A 15629-nucleotide genomic window follows, 5' to 3' on the forward strand; every position below is an offset into this window, starting at 1 on the left:
ACAGTGGTGGGGGGAAGTAAGGGCATGGGGTGTGGTGGGAACCGGGTGGAGGGGAGCTATGGGGGGAGAAAAGAGGAACAATTGTAATAATCTGAACAATAAAGATTTATTAAATTTTAAAAAAAAGAATTGCCAATTCAATTCTTTATTACCAAATCGAGTGGTGGCAGTGATGCTGGAAAACCTTTTAATCCACTGCCACAGAACTCTCAATCCCTCTGGGTATTGGCAAATAGGTGACTGAAAACAAAATAAACTCCCAGTATGGTTCCACAAGTGTATTACAAATGGTGCAGGTAGGTTTCTAATCAAAGCAAATATAACACCAACTTAAGAGAAGCTAGAACTCTCACGTTAACAGTCCACAATAAATAGTCCTTAACTAGTGTGACTCAGGCTCCTATCTTTTTGATAACCCATCTTCATCTTGGATGACTTGCATTTTGTAGTGTACAATGACTATTGGTAGTCACTGCATCATGGTCTAAATTCTAGCCAGGAGGAAGGAATAAAGGGGAGGCACATCCCTTAGGGAAAAATTGAGAATTGCACACATCTCTTCTACTTACAACCCATATGGCCATACCCAACTACAAGGGAAGCTGGGAAATACAGTCTAGCTGGGCAGCCATATGCCCAGTTAAAACCCAAGGGGGTTCTATTACTAAGGCGTGGGGAAACATCCTGGGAAACAACCAGCAGCCTCTGCTATAAGGAATAATGGGGTAGGGAGAGAGGAGATGAGAATGAATGTCCATAAAATCAAGGGACTTGGCCTTCTAGTCTACAAGAAATAGTACACAAAGACAAATAGACATTTAAACTCCTTACCATGCAAGCTATAAATTGTAAATCCAACCAAAAGCATTTTGTAGTACACTATTAAAACCAGAAGAGCTAAAGGTAGCAATCTTAACAGTGAAGAGAAAACGAAAACATACCAAAAAGCAGCCAGGAAGCTAATATTGGAGTCTGTTTTTCTAGTCTGACTTAAACTTTTAGAATGTTTTTGTTTGTTTCTTATTGTACATTAATAAAAATTTTAAACAGAGAATATAAAGAGGAATCAGAATTTTTCTGCCATCTTCCTGGAAATTGACCTTATTTAAGCATTTTGGCATATAACCTGTAATAGAAAATTCAGAAGAGGAGTCTTAGAACAATATTCCCCAAATTACTAGTTTTCGTAGGCTTGGCTTATTTAAAAACATTTAGTTTAAAACTAAAAATACTTTCAAAATGTGCTGCGTCTAAAAGTTCCATCATTTTCAATCTTTTAACCCTTTCTACTAGTCCCGTATTTCAAAGAATTTAGGGCTACTATATTTTCTTACCAAAAATCTCGCATTAAAGACAATTTTAAGAGGAAAAAATAATTTTGAGAACTTTGATCAAGAGATATTCTAGAAAGAATTACTACTAATAAAATAGCCAGTCTCAAAATCATAGTTTATATTCCCCTTAATGTAAATTGGGTAGAAACTCAAACTGAATTATCCCCTAGAAATAAACCACATCATAGTTAATTTCCCATCCCATCCCATAAAATAGACCCTAAATAACAAAATAAAACAACAACAAAAATCACCCTGTACAAATCAACAGTATAGTTACCACTTGGAAAATAGTTTGTAAAGGAAAATGTATTATAAGTTCTATCCCTGAATACTTGAATATGTTTTGCTTTTCCTCAAATACAAGCGGGTCTACAGCAGCATCTAAGCTAAGGAGCTATGCCTCTGATGAAGATGTATCCTAGCCTTGGTGACAATAAATTTAATCATTCACATACTAATACTTTCAGGCTGCTCTGTGGCACATGTTTCTTTTTCCCTCTACTTGTAATGACTTTCCCTCCATTAACAGTTACTCATGTTTAATGAACATCTTTCAAGGTGAATTCAACAGTTATTTCCACAGGAAGTCACCACTCCCTTCCTCAGTATTCTCACCAAACTTGGAAATCTGTAATAGTGCTTTTACCATGCTATGTTGTATAAATGTAACCTCCTCCCTTTCACATACTAGCCAAATAGTTGTCCCAGAGCTTGCTTACAATGTCTCATCTTTCTATCACTCTGACCAGCACAGTGCTTAATGGAAACTTGTAGTAGAAAAATCAAAGGCTTTTTAAGTCCTATGATCTGAATTTAAGTGGCGCTGTCACTTACTAGATATAGAAACTTGTGCTTATTACCTAAGCACTGCAAGCCTCAGTTTGCCTCTCTATAAAATGAAAAAAACTATGTAAGAGAGTGGTCAGGTTAACGGAGTAAAATTACTAATTTTCTGATGGGAAAAAGTAGCATCTAAACTAAGAATTTTAAATTAGGCAAGAAAGCAGTCTCTGAGGGCTTATTAGAGAAGCCAAAGCAAGAATTTGAAAATGAATTCAAATATTCCTTAATTTAAAAACATAGCTTGGTCATACTGAACTAAACCTGAATCTGTTCCTTTATGAAACCCTGCTGATGCAAACTTAAAGATAGTAACCGAATAATTGTTAAAACACAATTAAAGCATTAAATATGACAGATCCCAACAATCACTCAAAAACATTTTGTAACTGCCTTGTTATAAGAATGGCACCTCAGACTTAGAATCACCCTCTCTTTACCCAAGGTTAACAAAAAGAAGTAACTTGCATTTCCAAAATATGTATCACTGAAATTTCATACTAAAATTATACATATAGTTTATACATTATCTCACTTAATTCTTAAAAATTCCTAACAATTCTGAGATATATTGTAACTGCCCTTCCCCCCCCAAGAGGTGAGGGGGGCTTATTTTACATTTATATAAAATAAAGTTAAGCTTTGAGAAATTATGTAACTTGACTATCTATATATATAAAAGCCCAGCGACCAAATGGCGGAACGAACAGAACAATCAGTCGCTATGATGCGCACTGAACACCAGGGGGCAGACACTCAATGCAGGAGTTGTCCCCTGCTGATCAGTGCATTCCCACAGCGGGAGCAGTGCTCAGAGGGCGGGTCCACAGCTGCTCGGCTGACCAGGATGAGCGGCGCTCCCATAGCAGATTGATCCCCACAGGCCACACCCTCCACCAGTGCACGAATCCCGTGCACTGAGCCTCTAGTAGTTATATAACTTTTACCTAGTAGAGCCAAGCCTAGACTCCAGGGCCATTGACTGATAGTTATACATCTAAGATATATACTCTATAGGAATGTTTAGTCTAGGTCTGGAGACATGGAAAACAAAGATTAAAAAATCTAAAAAGACTGGTAAACTGTAAAGTTAACAGTATAGATTTGTGTTTCATAATATGATGTACGACCTGAGATAGAATTCCTTAAAGTGGAATCTGGAATCCTTTAAAACATATTTTCTAGCTGATTTTTTTTTAAGGGTTCAGTTTCCAGCAGATTTTATTTCCTTCTCAAAAAAAGCTATTTACAAAAGGTATACACTGAGTGGCCAGATTATTATGATCTCTGAACACATAATAATCTGGCCACTCAGTGTATATCCTATATAATAAAAGGCTAATATGCAAATTGTCCCCTCAACCAGGAGTTCGACCAGCAGGCAGGCTGGCCAACCGCCCATGTCCCCTCCCCCTGGCCAGGCTGGCCAGACCCCACCCATGCACGAATTCATGCACTGGGCCTCTAATATATATATATATATCTCATACCTAATAATAGACAAATATGCAAATTGACCATACCTCTGACACACCCACAAGCCACGCCCACAATCCAATCAGAGCAAGTATGCAAATTAACCCAACCAAGATGGCTACAGCCACAGAGAGCAAGGTTTCCTAGGTAACAGAGGAAGCCAAGCTTTCCACCTGCCCTTGCTAGGCCTAAGCCTCCACTCAAGCTACAAAGTTTCAATTATAGAAGGTAAACAAATTCAAACAGAAATGGTGGCAGAATGGAGCTTGAGAGAGCAGGCCAGGGTTGCCCCTGGCAACAGGGGAAGCAAAGCTTTCCGCACACCCTGGCCGGGCCCACCCACTTAAGGCTACAAAGTTTCAATTATAACCCCAACAGAAATGGCTGCCAGCCGCAGAGGGAGCTCCAGGCTTGGCTCCGCTCCAGGCTACAAAGTTTTAATTGTAGAAGGAAAATAAATTCCAGATACCAGGGCCTCCGCTTGGGTGGCCAGGGGGCGTGGCTGGCCTGCAAACCACCACAGGCCCCTCACTCAGGCCGCCCCACACTCCAAGGGAACCCCACCCTGATTAGGGACACCCTTCAGGGCAAACCAGCTGGCCCCCACCCCTGTACCAGGCCTCTATCCTATCTAATAAAAGAGTAATATGCAGATTGATCATCACTGCAACACACAATATAGCTGCCCCCATGTGGTCAAAGATCCTGCCCCCATGTGGACACAAGATGGTCACCACAAGATGGCCAGCAGGAGAGGGCAGTTGGGAGGCACCCGGCCTGCAAGGGAGGGCAGTTGAGAAGGACCAGGCCTGCAAGGGAGGGCAGTTGGAGGTGATCAACCCTGCAGCAGAGGGCAGTTAGGGGTGACCAGACTGGCAGAGGAGGGAAGTTGGGAGCAAACAGGCTGGCAGCGGAGTGGTTAGGGGGTGATCAGGCTGGCAGGCAGAAGCAGTTAGGGGAAATCAGGAAGGTAGGCAGGCAAGCAGTTGGGAGCCAGCAGTCCTGGATTGTGAGAGGGATCCCAGATTGGAGAGGGTACAGGCTGGGCTGAGGGACAACCCCCCTCCGTGCACGAATTTTGTGCACCGGGCCTCTAGTATATATATATATTCCCAAAATATGTATCAATGAAATATGTGTGTGCATATATATATATATACATACATATATATATACATACACTGAGTGGCCAGATTATTATGCGTTCAGAGATCATAATAATCTTGCCACTCAGTGTATATCAACAATCTGATAGGCAGTGAACTTGACATGATTTGTCTCAGCTCATTCTTAATGAATATTCATACATTCATGTTTCAGATTCACTGATATAAACAACACCCAGAATGAGCCTAGGAGGAAGAGATCAAATTGACTCATTTTCTCTTCAAGTCTACCCTAAACTAGCTACCAGTATTTTCCTTAATTGCTCTTAAAAACAATTTCAAATGGTTTCACAAAAGTGGCTTTAACTAGAAATGATACAAGTAGTTCTAAACAACCTCTTGTTGTGAAATCCTACTTATAAAAGTCATGATAACCAACTTCATGTTTTAACAGCTATTACAACAGGTCACTAAATTAATACTTTGCCAATATATAAACAATGTACTAAGTAAAATTTATACACAAATTGATGACCTAAATATGATTATACTGACACCTAGTGCTCATCTTTTAATGTTACACAATTAAACTGTTAGGATTTGGGGGGAAAAAAAAAAACAGAAAACAAAAAGTGCTGTTAGAGCCAATGACAAAGCTTTGCTTTAAAAATTGGCCCTATTTTAGAGGTCACTACCAATATCTTAAGGATTACTGATAAGGTGAGATAGCCAATCACAAATCATAACACTTCATATGTTTAAAATTAAAATCCTATCCTAATAAAACAGTAATATGCAAATTGACCATCACTCCTAGACACAAGATGGCTGCCCCCATGTGGACACAAGATGGCCGCCACAAGATGGCCTGCAGGGGAGGGCAGTAGGGGGAGACCAGGCCAGCAGGGGAGGACAATAGGGGGGGGGGGGAAACCAGGCCTGCAGGGGAGGGCAGTTGTGGGCAATCAGGCCAGCAGGAAGGGCAGTTAGGGGTGACCAGGCCAGAAGGGGAGGGCAGTTAGGGGGAACCAGGCCTGCACAGGAGGACAATTGGAGGGAACCAGGCCAGCAGGGGAGGGCAGTTGGGGGGAACCCAGGCCTACAGGGGAGGGCAGTTGGGAGGAACCAGGCCACCAGGGGAGGGCAGTTGGGGGGGACCAGGCCTGCAGTGGAGGGCAGTTGAGGGGGGAGAACCAGGCCAGCAGAGAAGGGCAGTTGGGGGAGACCAGGCCAGCAGGGGAGGGAAGTTGGGGGAGACCAGGCCTGCAGGGGAGGGAATTTGGGGGGGACCAGGCCTGCAGGGGAGGACTGTTGGGGACCAGGCCAGCAGGGGGGGGCTTTTGGGGGGGGGGGACCAGGCCAGCAGAGGAGGACAGTTGGGGGGGATCAGGCCTGCAGTGGAGGGCAGTTGGGGGGGCGGGAACTAGGCCAGCAGAGGAGGGCAGTTGGGGGAGACCAGGCCAGCAGGGGAGGGCAATTGGGGGGGGACCAGGCCAGCAGAGGAGGGTAGTTGGGGGAGATCAGGCTAGCAGGGGAGGGCAGTTGGGAGGCAGACCAGGCCTGCAGGGGAGGACAGTTGGGGTGGGGACCCAGGCCCTCTGGCGAGGGCAGTTTGGCGGGACCAGGCCTGGAGGGGAGGACAGTTGGGGGGGGGGGCAAGCTTGCAGGGGAGGGCAGTTAGGGGTGACCAGGCCAGCAGGGGAGGGCAGTTAAGGGTGACTAGGCCAGCAAGGGAGGACAGTTGGGGGCGACCAGACTGGCAGACCAGGCCAGCAAGGGAGGGCAGTTAGGGGCAATCGGGCCGGCCGAGGAGCAGTTAGGCGTCGATCAGGCTGGCAGGGGAGTGGTTAGGGGCAATCAGGCAGAGGCAGGTGAGCAGTTTGGAGCCAGCAGTCCTGGATTGTGAGAGGGATGTCCCAGATTGGAGAGGGTGCAGGCTGGGCTGAGCGACAACGCCCCGCTCCCCCATGCACGAATTTCATGCACCAGGCCTCTAGTAATTCAAATAAAAGAGGAAAGTCAAACGATTACATATTAAATAGTGTTTAAAAAAAAAAAGCTACAAAAATTGTAAATGGCCTAAGTTACAGGATAGACTAAATACTACACAGCCATTTAAATATTGGGATAGAAGGGAAACAAAAGACATTAAATGTGTAATATTTTCCAAAGACAGCAGCAGTATCTCCCATCCATATGCTCTTCTGTAACATGACCTTGTCCCTTTCACATTGATATGAAGCCTATTTCTCCACCCCTTCCAATCTAGGTGGGACCTAAGACTACTTTGACTAATAGAATACAGAAGTGATCATATTCCACCCATAGCCCTTAACTACCCAAGTACAAAACACTTGCTCTTGGGATATTAGTCTTAGAAACCAACCACCACCTATGAAATATGACTACACTGACACAACTACAGAGAAGCCCTAGACCCGTGGTCGGCAAACTGCAGCTCGCAAGCCACATGCGGCTCTTTGGCCCCTTGAGTGTGGCTCGTCCACAAAATACCACGGCCTGGGCGAGTCTATTTTGAAGAAGTGGTGTTAGAAGAAGTTTAAGTTTAAAAAATTTGGCTCTCCAAAGAAATTTCAATCGTTGTACTGTTGATATTTGGCTCTCCTTGAAGCCCACCATTCACTTACAAAACCAGTGCCACATGTTTTTAGGACTTTCTTAAAGCAATATCATACTTTCAGGAAACCATTTCTGTTTTAATTACATGACAAACTAAGAACTTAGTGGCTTATAGCAACCATTTTATTTTGCTCATGATTTCACAGGAAGGACTCATCTGGGGCATTGTTTCCACATAGCACAGGCTACACCTGGAGGATCTACTTCCATGATGGCTTCTTCACCTGCATTTCTTGGCCTTCCCACATGGGTCTGTCATTGTCTAGGGCCGTGGTCGGCAAACTGCGGGTGGCTTCCCTCCGGCCCCGGCTTGTCTGGAAGGATGTCTGGTCTAATTAGCATATTACCCTTTTATTATTATAGACTAGAGGCCTGGTGCATGAAAGTTCGTGCACTGAAGGGGTAGGGAGGGGGTTCCCTCAGCCTAGCCTGCCCCCTCTCACAGTCCAGGAGGGGGATGCACAATTAAACAGATTTTAAAAGATGAAAATTTCCTTTGCTTTTGTATCCAGGTCTGAAAAACACTAGTGAAAATATAGTTTGAGTCTGGCAATACAAGGTGACCCCAAAAAATATATACACACACTTTGAATAATTAAAGGCAATGTTTATTAAAATACATTTCATTTTCAAAATTGAGCTATCAGCTGTCATACTGCAATACATTTTTTGGGAACATCCTGTATATCTGCTGCAGATCTGTTTGGGAATGAAGACCTTAGTTCTTGTTTTAACTTCTGACATCAATGAAAGTATATAAAATACTAAATAAAGCAATTAAACATTACTTGTGATTCAGATGTTAGTTGCTTTCAAATTCACTTTATCACAGTGTTTAACATATAGGCACTGTTTTGCCTTGTGATTCTAGGTTGAATTCATTAAGAAATATTAGCAAGTCTGCAGCAATAGTTAATTACCAACGCCATTCAGTGTTTAATAGTTGCTGAAGGCAATATTGGTTCAGAAAAATTTCAATCTTGGCCCTAAGCTAAAAAAAATTGCAAGGTAACTTTTCCACTTCTAAGCTAACAAATTACTGTGTGGTAGAACAGCCCATGAGATTGAATGAAGTCCACTACTGACACTATTGGATCAGTAATAATACATGATAGATTAAAACCTTTTCCACAATGTATCTGGTGATGAAAAATACAATGAATAACTATAGGTTTTGAAAAGTCTTACAGTTTTACACTTGGCAAATAAGTCTTCTGCTCCACACATTTTTTCACCACCATCAGTTAGAATACATTTTAGCAGATTCCACTTCAGGTTGTACTGAATCAATACTCAGGCAACTTTTTTGAAAATATTTTCTCCTATGGATATTCCATGCAGTTTCAAACTCTGCAAACTCTGCACTGACTCCTTGAATAAACAACTCAACATCAGCAACATCTGTCTAGTCATCAAGAGTCTAGGATAAATACTTGAAATAATTTGCCTTATATTTTGAGTATTGCTGTTGCTCCCAATGTCCTCAACTCTTCAAACAACTGTTCTTACTGAAAAGGCTAATAATAGTCTTAATAAGTTTTTCTCTGGACACATTTCTTCAGCTGTTGCAATCACACATGAATTAACTCACCATTGGTAAATGGCTTTCCCTGCTTGGCCTACAAATGAGCCACTCAGAAACTTTAGCTGCAGCCTTATTTTCATTCTTTTGTTTTTGTGAAGAAATTCTGCTGTGATGAGATATTTCACTTTACATTTTCTAAATTTTCTGACCATTGTTTTCCTCAGTTGGGAATACTGTGACGGTGTTTTGTCTGATAATCTAAATGTTTATTGCATTATTTTAGGGAGTACTGTGACAGTGTTTTGTCTGGTAATCTAAATGTTTATTGCATTCTTTTAGCACAGCTAAAATATCACAGCATAATAAACACAATGCTTCGCCATCTAATTCAATAACAAAATAACTCATACTACATTGGGCCTTAAAAGCATGACATTCAAGTTCATTGTTTTCTGTTGTTTTGACATGATGAGTATGCAATGATAACAAAACAAATAAAATGTTGCAGTATGGAGATATGCTCGTTACTAAAAAATGCTGTGGGATTTTAACTATCAACTGGGATTTGTAGTGCACTGAGCAGCAGTACAGAGTGATGAGAGCAACACATATGGTTTCTGTTGCAACTACTAAATTCTGCTGTTGTATTATGAAAGCAGCAATAGTCAATACATAAACAAATGATTGTGGCTGTGCTCCAGTAAAACTTTATTTATGGACACTAAAATAAGAATTTGATTATTTTCATGTGCCCCAAAATATTATTCTCTTGATGTTTTTCAACCATTTAAAAATGTAAAAGCCATTCTTAGCATACAGGCCATATATAAACAGGTAGTGGGTCGTAGTGTGCCAATCTCCGATTGAACTCATTTTATTATGTAAGATAGAAATTTGGCTTCCATGCAGACAGAGGAGCAAGACTGCCAGATTACCTAAACTTCAGTTTCCTAACCTCCAAAATGAAGATAATGTGAGGAGTACTCACCTCACATATTTCTCTGAGGTTAAACTGAGTGAATATGTAAATCATTTAGAACAGTGTCTACTATAAAGTGAACTAGCTGTTAAAAATATTTATTACTGAGTATAATACAATTGCAAATGGGATTTCAGTTCTTATTAGCAGCTCTGTATGATTTAAAATTCCCACTGGAGGTCTGAGGAAAGCAGCCTACTTAGATGAATATTACAGATGTCCTCCAGTAAACACATCCACAGTACATCAACGCCAAAGTATCTGTTATACTTCCCACAATCCTAGCATTTCCAAACTACTAAGGCATGGCTGCAACCCTATCATAAGAATACTTTTTATAAAAATACTAGAGGCCCGGGCCACGAAATATGTGCACAGGTAGGGTCCCTAGGCCTGACCTGCGATCAGGGCCGATCAGGGCCTTCCAGCTGCTGGCCAGGGCCTCCCTTCCCTGGCAGCCAGCTGCTGACCAGGGCTTTTCTTCATTCCAGGCGGCCCCCAATGGTCAACGCATTTCACAGTGAGTGATTGGTCTCCCGGTCGAACTCCCTCAGGGACAATATGCATATTAGGTTTTTATATATTTAAATGTTTTTATTGATTTCAGAGAGAGGAAGGGAGAGGGAGAGAGAGATAGAAGCATGGATGAGAGAGAAACATCGATCAACTGCCTCCTGCTTGCCCCCTACTGAGGATTGAGCTCCCAACCTGGGAAGGTATCCTGACCAGAAATCCAACTCCCAACCTCCTGGTGCATGGGACAACACTCAACCAACTGAGCCACACTGGCTGGGCAGAATAATTTTTAAATAGACCATTTCTATCAGTTTTGCTGCATTTCTAGATTAGTGAGCAAAGAAATAAAAGTGAAATTTTAAGAAATATTTTTAGCAATGACAATTTTACACTAGAAAAAGTGTTATTAAATCATTCCATAGGAAATGAAAATTACACAAATCTTTTTTGTTTACTAAAAAGCCCTGGATAAGATTCAACACAGATATACTTTTATGCTCTGAAATAAATGAAATAAAAGCCACAAAAGTTATATTACATGGGTGTCATCCTGCCACCCTCAATGCCCCATCAAATATTTAAAGACTAAGAACTCAGGAAACTGGGGGCCTTTTTTTGGATTAACTTTCAAATTAATGATCCCTCCTATCCAACATTATAAAACATATGCACCTGGGAAAACTTCAGGATACTGAACACAGAGATAGAAGAATAAATAAGTGGAAGATTATACCATGTTCTTGGATTGGTAGAATCAACATCATTAAAGTGTCCATACTACCCAAGGCAATCTACAGATTCAATGCAATCCCTATTAATATACCAACGGCATATTTCACAGAGTTAGATCCAATACTCCAAAAATTTATATAGAATAAAAAAAGACCCCGAGTAGCTGCAGCAATTTTGAAAAAGAAAAACAAAGTTGGACGCATCACAATACCAGATTTCAAGTTATATACTACAAAGCCACCATAATCAAAACAGCTTACTACCGACACAAGACAGGCATATAGACCAATGGAACAGAACAGAGAACCCCGAACTCGACCCAGGCCATTATGCTCAATTAATATTTGACAAAGGAGGCAAGAGCATGCAATGGAGTCAAGAGAGTGTCTTCAATAAATAGTGTTGGGAAAATTGGACAGATACAAGCAAAAAAAAAAAAAAAAAGAAACTAGACCACCAACTTACACCATACACAAGAATAAACTCAAAATGGATAAAGGACTTAAATGTAAGACATGAAATCATAGGCAGCAAAATCTCAAAAATCTCAGCTCTCATTGCAATATGTTTACTGATACAACTCCTAAGCCAAAGGAAACTAAGAAGAAAATAAACAAATGGGACTACATCAAACTAAAAAGCTCTGCATAGCAAAAGAAACCATCAACAAAACGAACAGACAGCTCACTGTATAGGAGAACATATTTGGCAATGATACATCTGATAAAGGGTTAACATCCAAAATATATAAGGAACTCAAAAGGAAGACAAACAATCCAATTAAAAAATGAGCAAAGGACCTAAACAGACACTTCTCCAAAGAGGACATATAGATGGCCAAGAGACATATGAAAAATGCTCAAAGTCACTAATCAACCGAGAGATGCAAAATGACAATGAGGTACCATCTCACACCTGTCAGAATGGCTACCATCAACAAATCAACAAACGACAAGTGCTGGCAAGGATGTGGAGAAAAGGGAACCCTAGTGCACTGCTGTTGGGAATGCAGACCTGTGCAACCATTATGGAAAACAGTATGGAGTTTCCTCAAAAAATTAAATATGGAACTGCCATTTGACCCAGTGATACCACTTATAGGAATATGTCCTAAAATCCCCGAAGCACCAATCAGAAAGAATGTATGCAACCCTATGTTCATAGCAGCACAATTTACAATAGCTAAGATCTGGAAACAGCCCAAGTGCCCATCAGTAGATGAGTGGATAAAAAAACTGTGGTACATTTATACCATGGAATTCTATGCAGCAGTAAAAAAGAAGAATCTCTTACCCTTTGAGACAGCATGGAGGGACCTGGAGAGTATCATGCTAAGTGAGATTAAGTCAGTCAAGTATCACATGATCACACTCATATGTGGAATCTGAGTAACAAAATAAACTGATGAACAGAGTGGATCCAGAGACATGGAAGCATGGAACAGTGTGTGGAATCTCAGAAGGAAGGCGGGGAAGGGCAGGTGGGTGGGAGGTAATAAACCAAAGACCTTGTATGCACATATGCCTAACTCATGGACACAGGGTGCTGAAGGTCTGGGGGGGGCCGGAGGGGGCCTATGCGGGGGGGGGGGGGGAGGGAGGGGAGGGACATGCGTAATAACAAAAAATTATTCACAAAAAATGGGGCGGGGGGGACTGGTATGTGGGCTCTTGAGTTTAGCAGCAGAGAGGGGCTCCTCCAAAATAACCCATGGTAGTTACATATAAAGAGCTTTCTATATGACGGGCATTGTTTTACTTCTTTATACGTGATAACTCATTTTTCTCATTTAATTTTCTGACAATAATCCCTTTAATCCTATTTTCATTCCCATAGTCAAGGGCAGTAACTTGTACACTGGAGTTTCTCTCTCACTTACCCACCATCCTGTTCCTCTAATTGCCAGTGGTAAACTTCCCGACATAGTTTCAAATATTTTATTTACATTTGCATTTATATTCATTTTCTGATATTTGTAAAGGCTTCACTGTAATATGTTGGCTTCGCTAATGTAAGGGTGCCTGGAGAGGAGCACTGTTATTATATCCAAATAAAAAGAACTACAAATAAAGTATCATTTTTTGTATCTTGATAAATATCTAGAGATATTTTTCCATATCTTTTGTATTCTGCATGAAACTGCAAAAACTAAAGCAATTCAGACGTGACTGTAATTTGGGAGAGAGAAAAATAGTACTGCAAAATAAAAATAAAAAAATCAGGACAAATATCATCTACATGCTTAGCAAGACATTCCTTATATTTCCAATTAAAACCTTTCTAAATTCTTCAAAAAATAAAAATAAAATAAAACATATGCATCTGAACTGACAATAAAATATGGTATCTCTGAATGATTTTACTTTTTTTTTTCTAATTCTTTTTCAGTGTTTCATGATAATTATGAATTAAATATGAATTATTTAAACAGTCAAAATGTATTCACTAAAAGACAGTTTGGAAAACACACAAAAGACAAGTATCCAAAATAGTGATATTAGTTAAAACTATAATAACTGCTTACCTACAACCAGGCCACATTCAGGACAGATCATATCACCAGCTCTATAGTCCTCCACTAAAATCGAATCAGGATGGTTTGGACATGCGACTCTTGGGAGAGCATCCAAACTAAATGAAAGGAAAAAAAAAAAAAAAAGGTTTTTGTGTGTTGTTTTTTTTTAAAATCTCACCCGAAGACATAAAGGGAGAAAGAGAGAAACATCACTGTGTGAACCATATGTGAGAAACACCAATCCTCCCAACCAACATGTAACAAAGTAGTCTTCTGGGGGTGGGAGGAGGATTTTTAACACTTTTCTAATATATATTTATAATACATTTAAACTAAATTTCTGAAGTAAACACCTCAATTAAATTAAATTCTAGCTAGTTAATAACAGGTAGATTCCATTGAAATTATTTTTTATAAGAAGTTACTAGTTTGAAGACATAAAAAGCATTAAAAACTTTAAATAGAAAACAAGTGTTTTTTTCTCTTAACAGGTGACCAAGTATTAAAAAAAATTTTGATTAGCATTGAAATGACTAGCTACCATAATAACCTGTGATAGTTACACATAACCATTAAATGTGTGCCCCCTGCCACTTACTTTTCTGGTCAGAGAATAAATTTTTCTACTTGCTAGTTACCATGATGGTAGATTTAGAATAGTATACTAAACCTAGTCCTAGCTATAATAATAAAAGTGTAATATGCTAATTAAACCAGACAACCTAACCACCTTCCAGATGTTATTCTGGATAACCTTCCGGACAAAGCCGCGGCGGTGGGGGCCGTGGCAGAGGCAGTTAGGGGCAATCAGGCAGGCAGGCAGAGTAGTTAGGGGTGATCAGGCAGGCAGGCGAGTGGTTAGGGGCAATCAGGCAGGCAGGCAGGTGAGCAGTTAGGAGCCAGCAGTCCCAGATTGCGAGGGGGATGTCCGGCAGTCGGACATCCCCCAAAAGGTCCTAGACTGCAAGAGGGTGCAGGCCGGGCTGAAGGCTCCCACCCCCCTGCACGAATTTCGTGCACCAGGTGTCTAGTCCTATATAATAAAAGCCTAATATGCTAAGTGTCTAGTTGACTGGTCGGCCGTTCAACCAAAGTGTGATATGTTAATGATATGCTAAGGCCGCTCAACCGCTTGCTATGATATGTACTGACCACCAGGGGGCAGACATTTGACCGGTCAACCAGTTCCTATAATGCACACTAACCACCAGGGGGCAGACACTCCAACTGGTAGGTTAGCTTGCTGCTGGGGTCCAGCCGATCGGGACTGAGCAAGATGGGGCCAGACACGCCCTGGAGCCCTCCTGCAGTCCCTCCCCAGCCCTGATCATGCACCGGTGGGGTCCCTTGGCCTGGCCTGCACTCTCTCGCAATCCAGGACCCCTCGGGGGATGTCAGAGAGCTGGTTTCAGCCCAATCCCACAGGCCAGGCCGAAGGACCCCACTGGTGCATGTATTCGTGCACCGGGCCTCTAGTCCTACCTAATAAAAGAGTAATATGCAAATTGACCCTAACTCCACTACACCCACAAGCCACGCCCACAAGCGACACCCACCAGCCAATCAGGAGCAAATATGCAAATAAACCCAACCAAGATGGCTACAGCCACAGAAAGCAGGAGGGAGGCTTGGGTTTCCCCGGCAACAGAGGAAGCTAAGCTTTCCACCTGCCCTTACTGGCCTAAGCCTCCACTCAAAGCTACAAAGTTTCAATATGTTCAAATCCAAACAGAAATGGCGGCAGCTACGGAGCTGGAAAGAGCAGGAGGCAAGGGTTGCCCCCGGCAATGGAGGAAGCAAAGCTTCTGCAGCCCTGACTGGCCTAGGCCTCCACTCCAGGCTACAAAGTTTCAATTATAGAAGATACATCAATCCCAAGAGAAATGGCTGCTGGCCATGGAGCAAGCAGGAGGCTTGGCTCTGCTCCAGGCTACAAAGTTTCAACTGTAGAAGATACATAAAT

The 15629-nt window shown here is 41.6% G+C and overlaps 1 protein-coding gene across 1 annotated transcript in view; it reads right to left on the reverse strand.

The window, feature by feature from the left end:
* Nucleotides 1-15629, reverse strand: part of GTF2B (general transcription factor IIB) — a 42781-nt gene that overhangs the window by 22006 nt on the left and 5146 nt on the right. The window contains exon 2 of the mRNA XM_008157791.3: nt 13676-13782. Within this exon, the coding sequence (XP_008156013.1) occupies nt 13676-13782 (107 nt within the window). The remainder of the gene's footprint in view (nt 1-13675; nt 13783-15629) is intronic.

Source organism: Eptesicus fuscus, chromosome 9 (genome assembly GCF_027574615.1).
Source record: "Eptesicus fuscus isolate TK198812 chromosome 9, DD_ASM_mEF_20220401, whole genome shotgun sequence".
Lineage (NCBI taxonomy): Eukaryota > Metazoa > Chordata > Mammalia > Chiroptera > Vespertilionidae > Eptesicus > Eptesicus fuscus.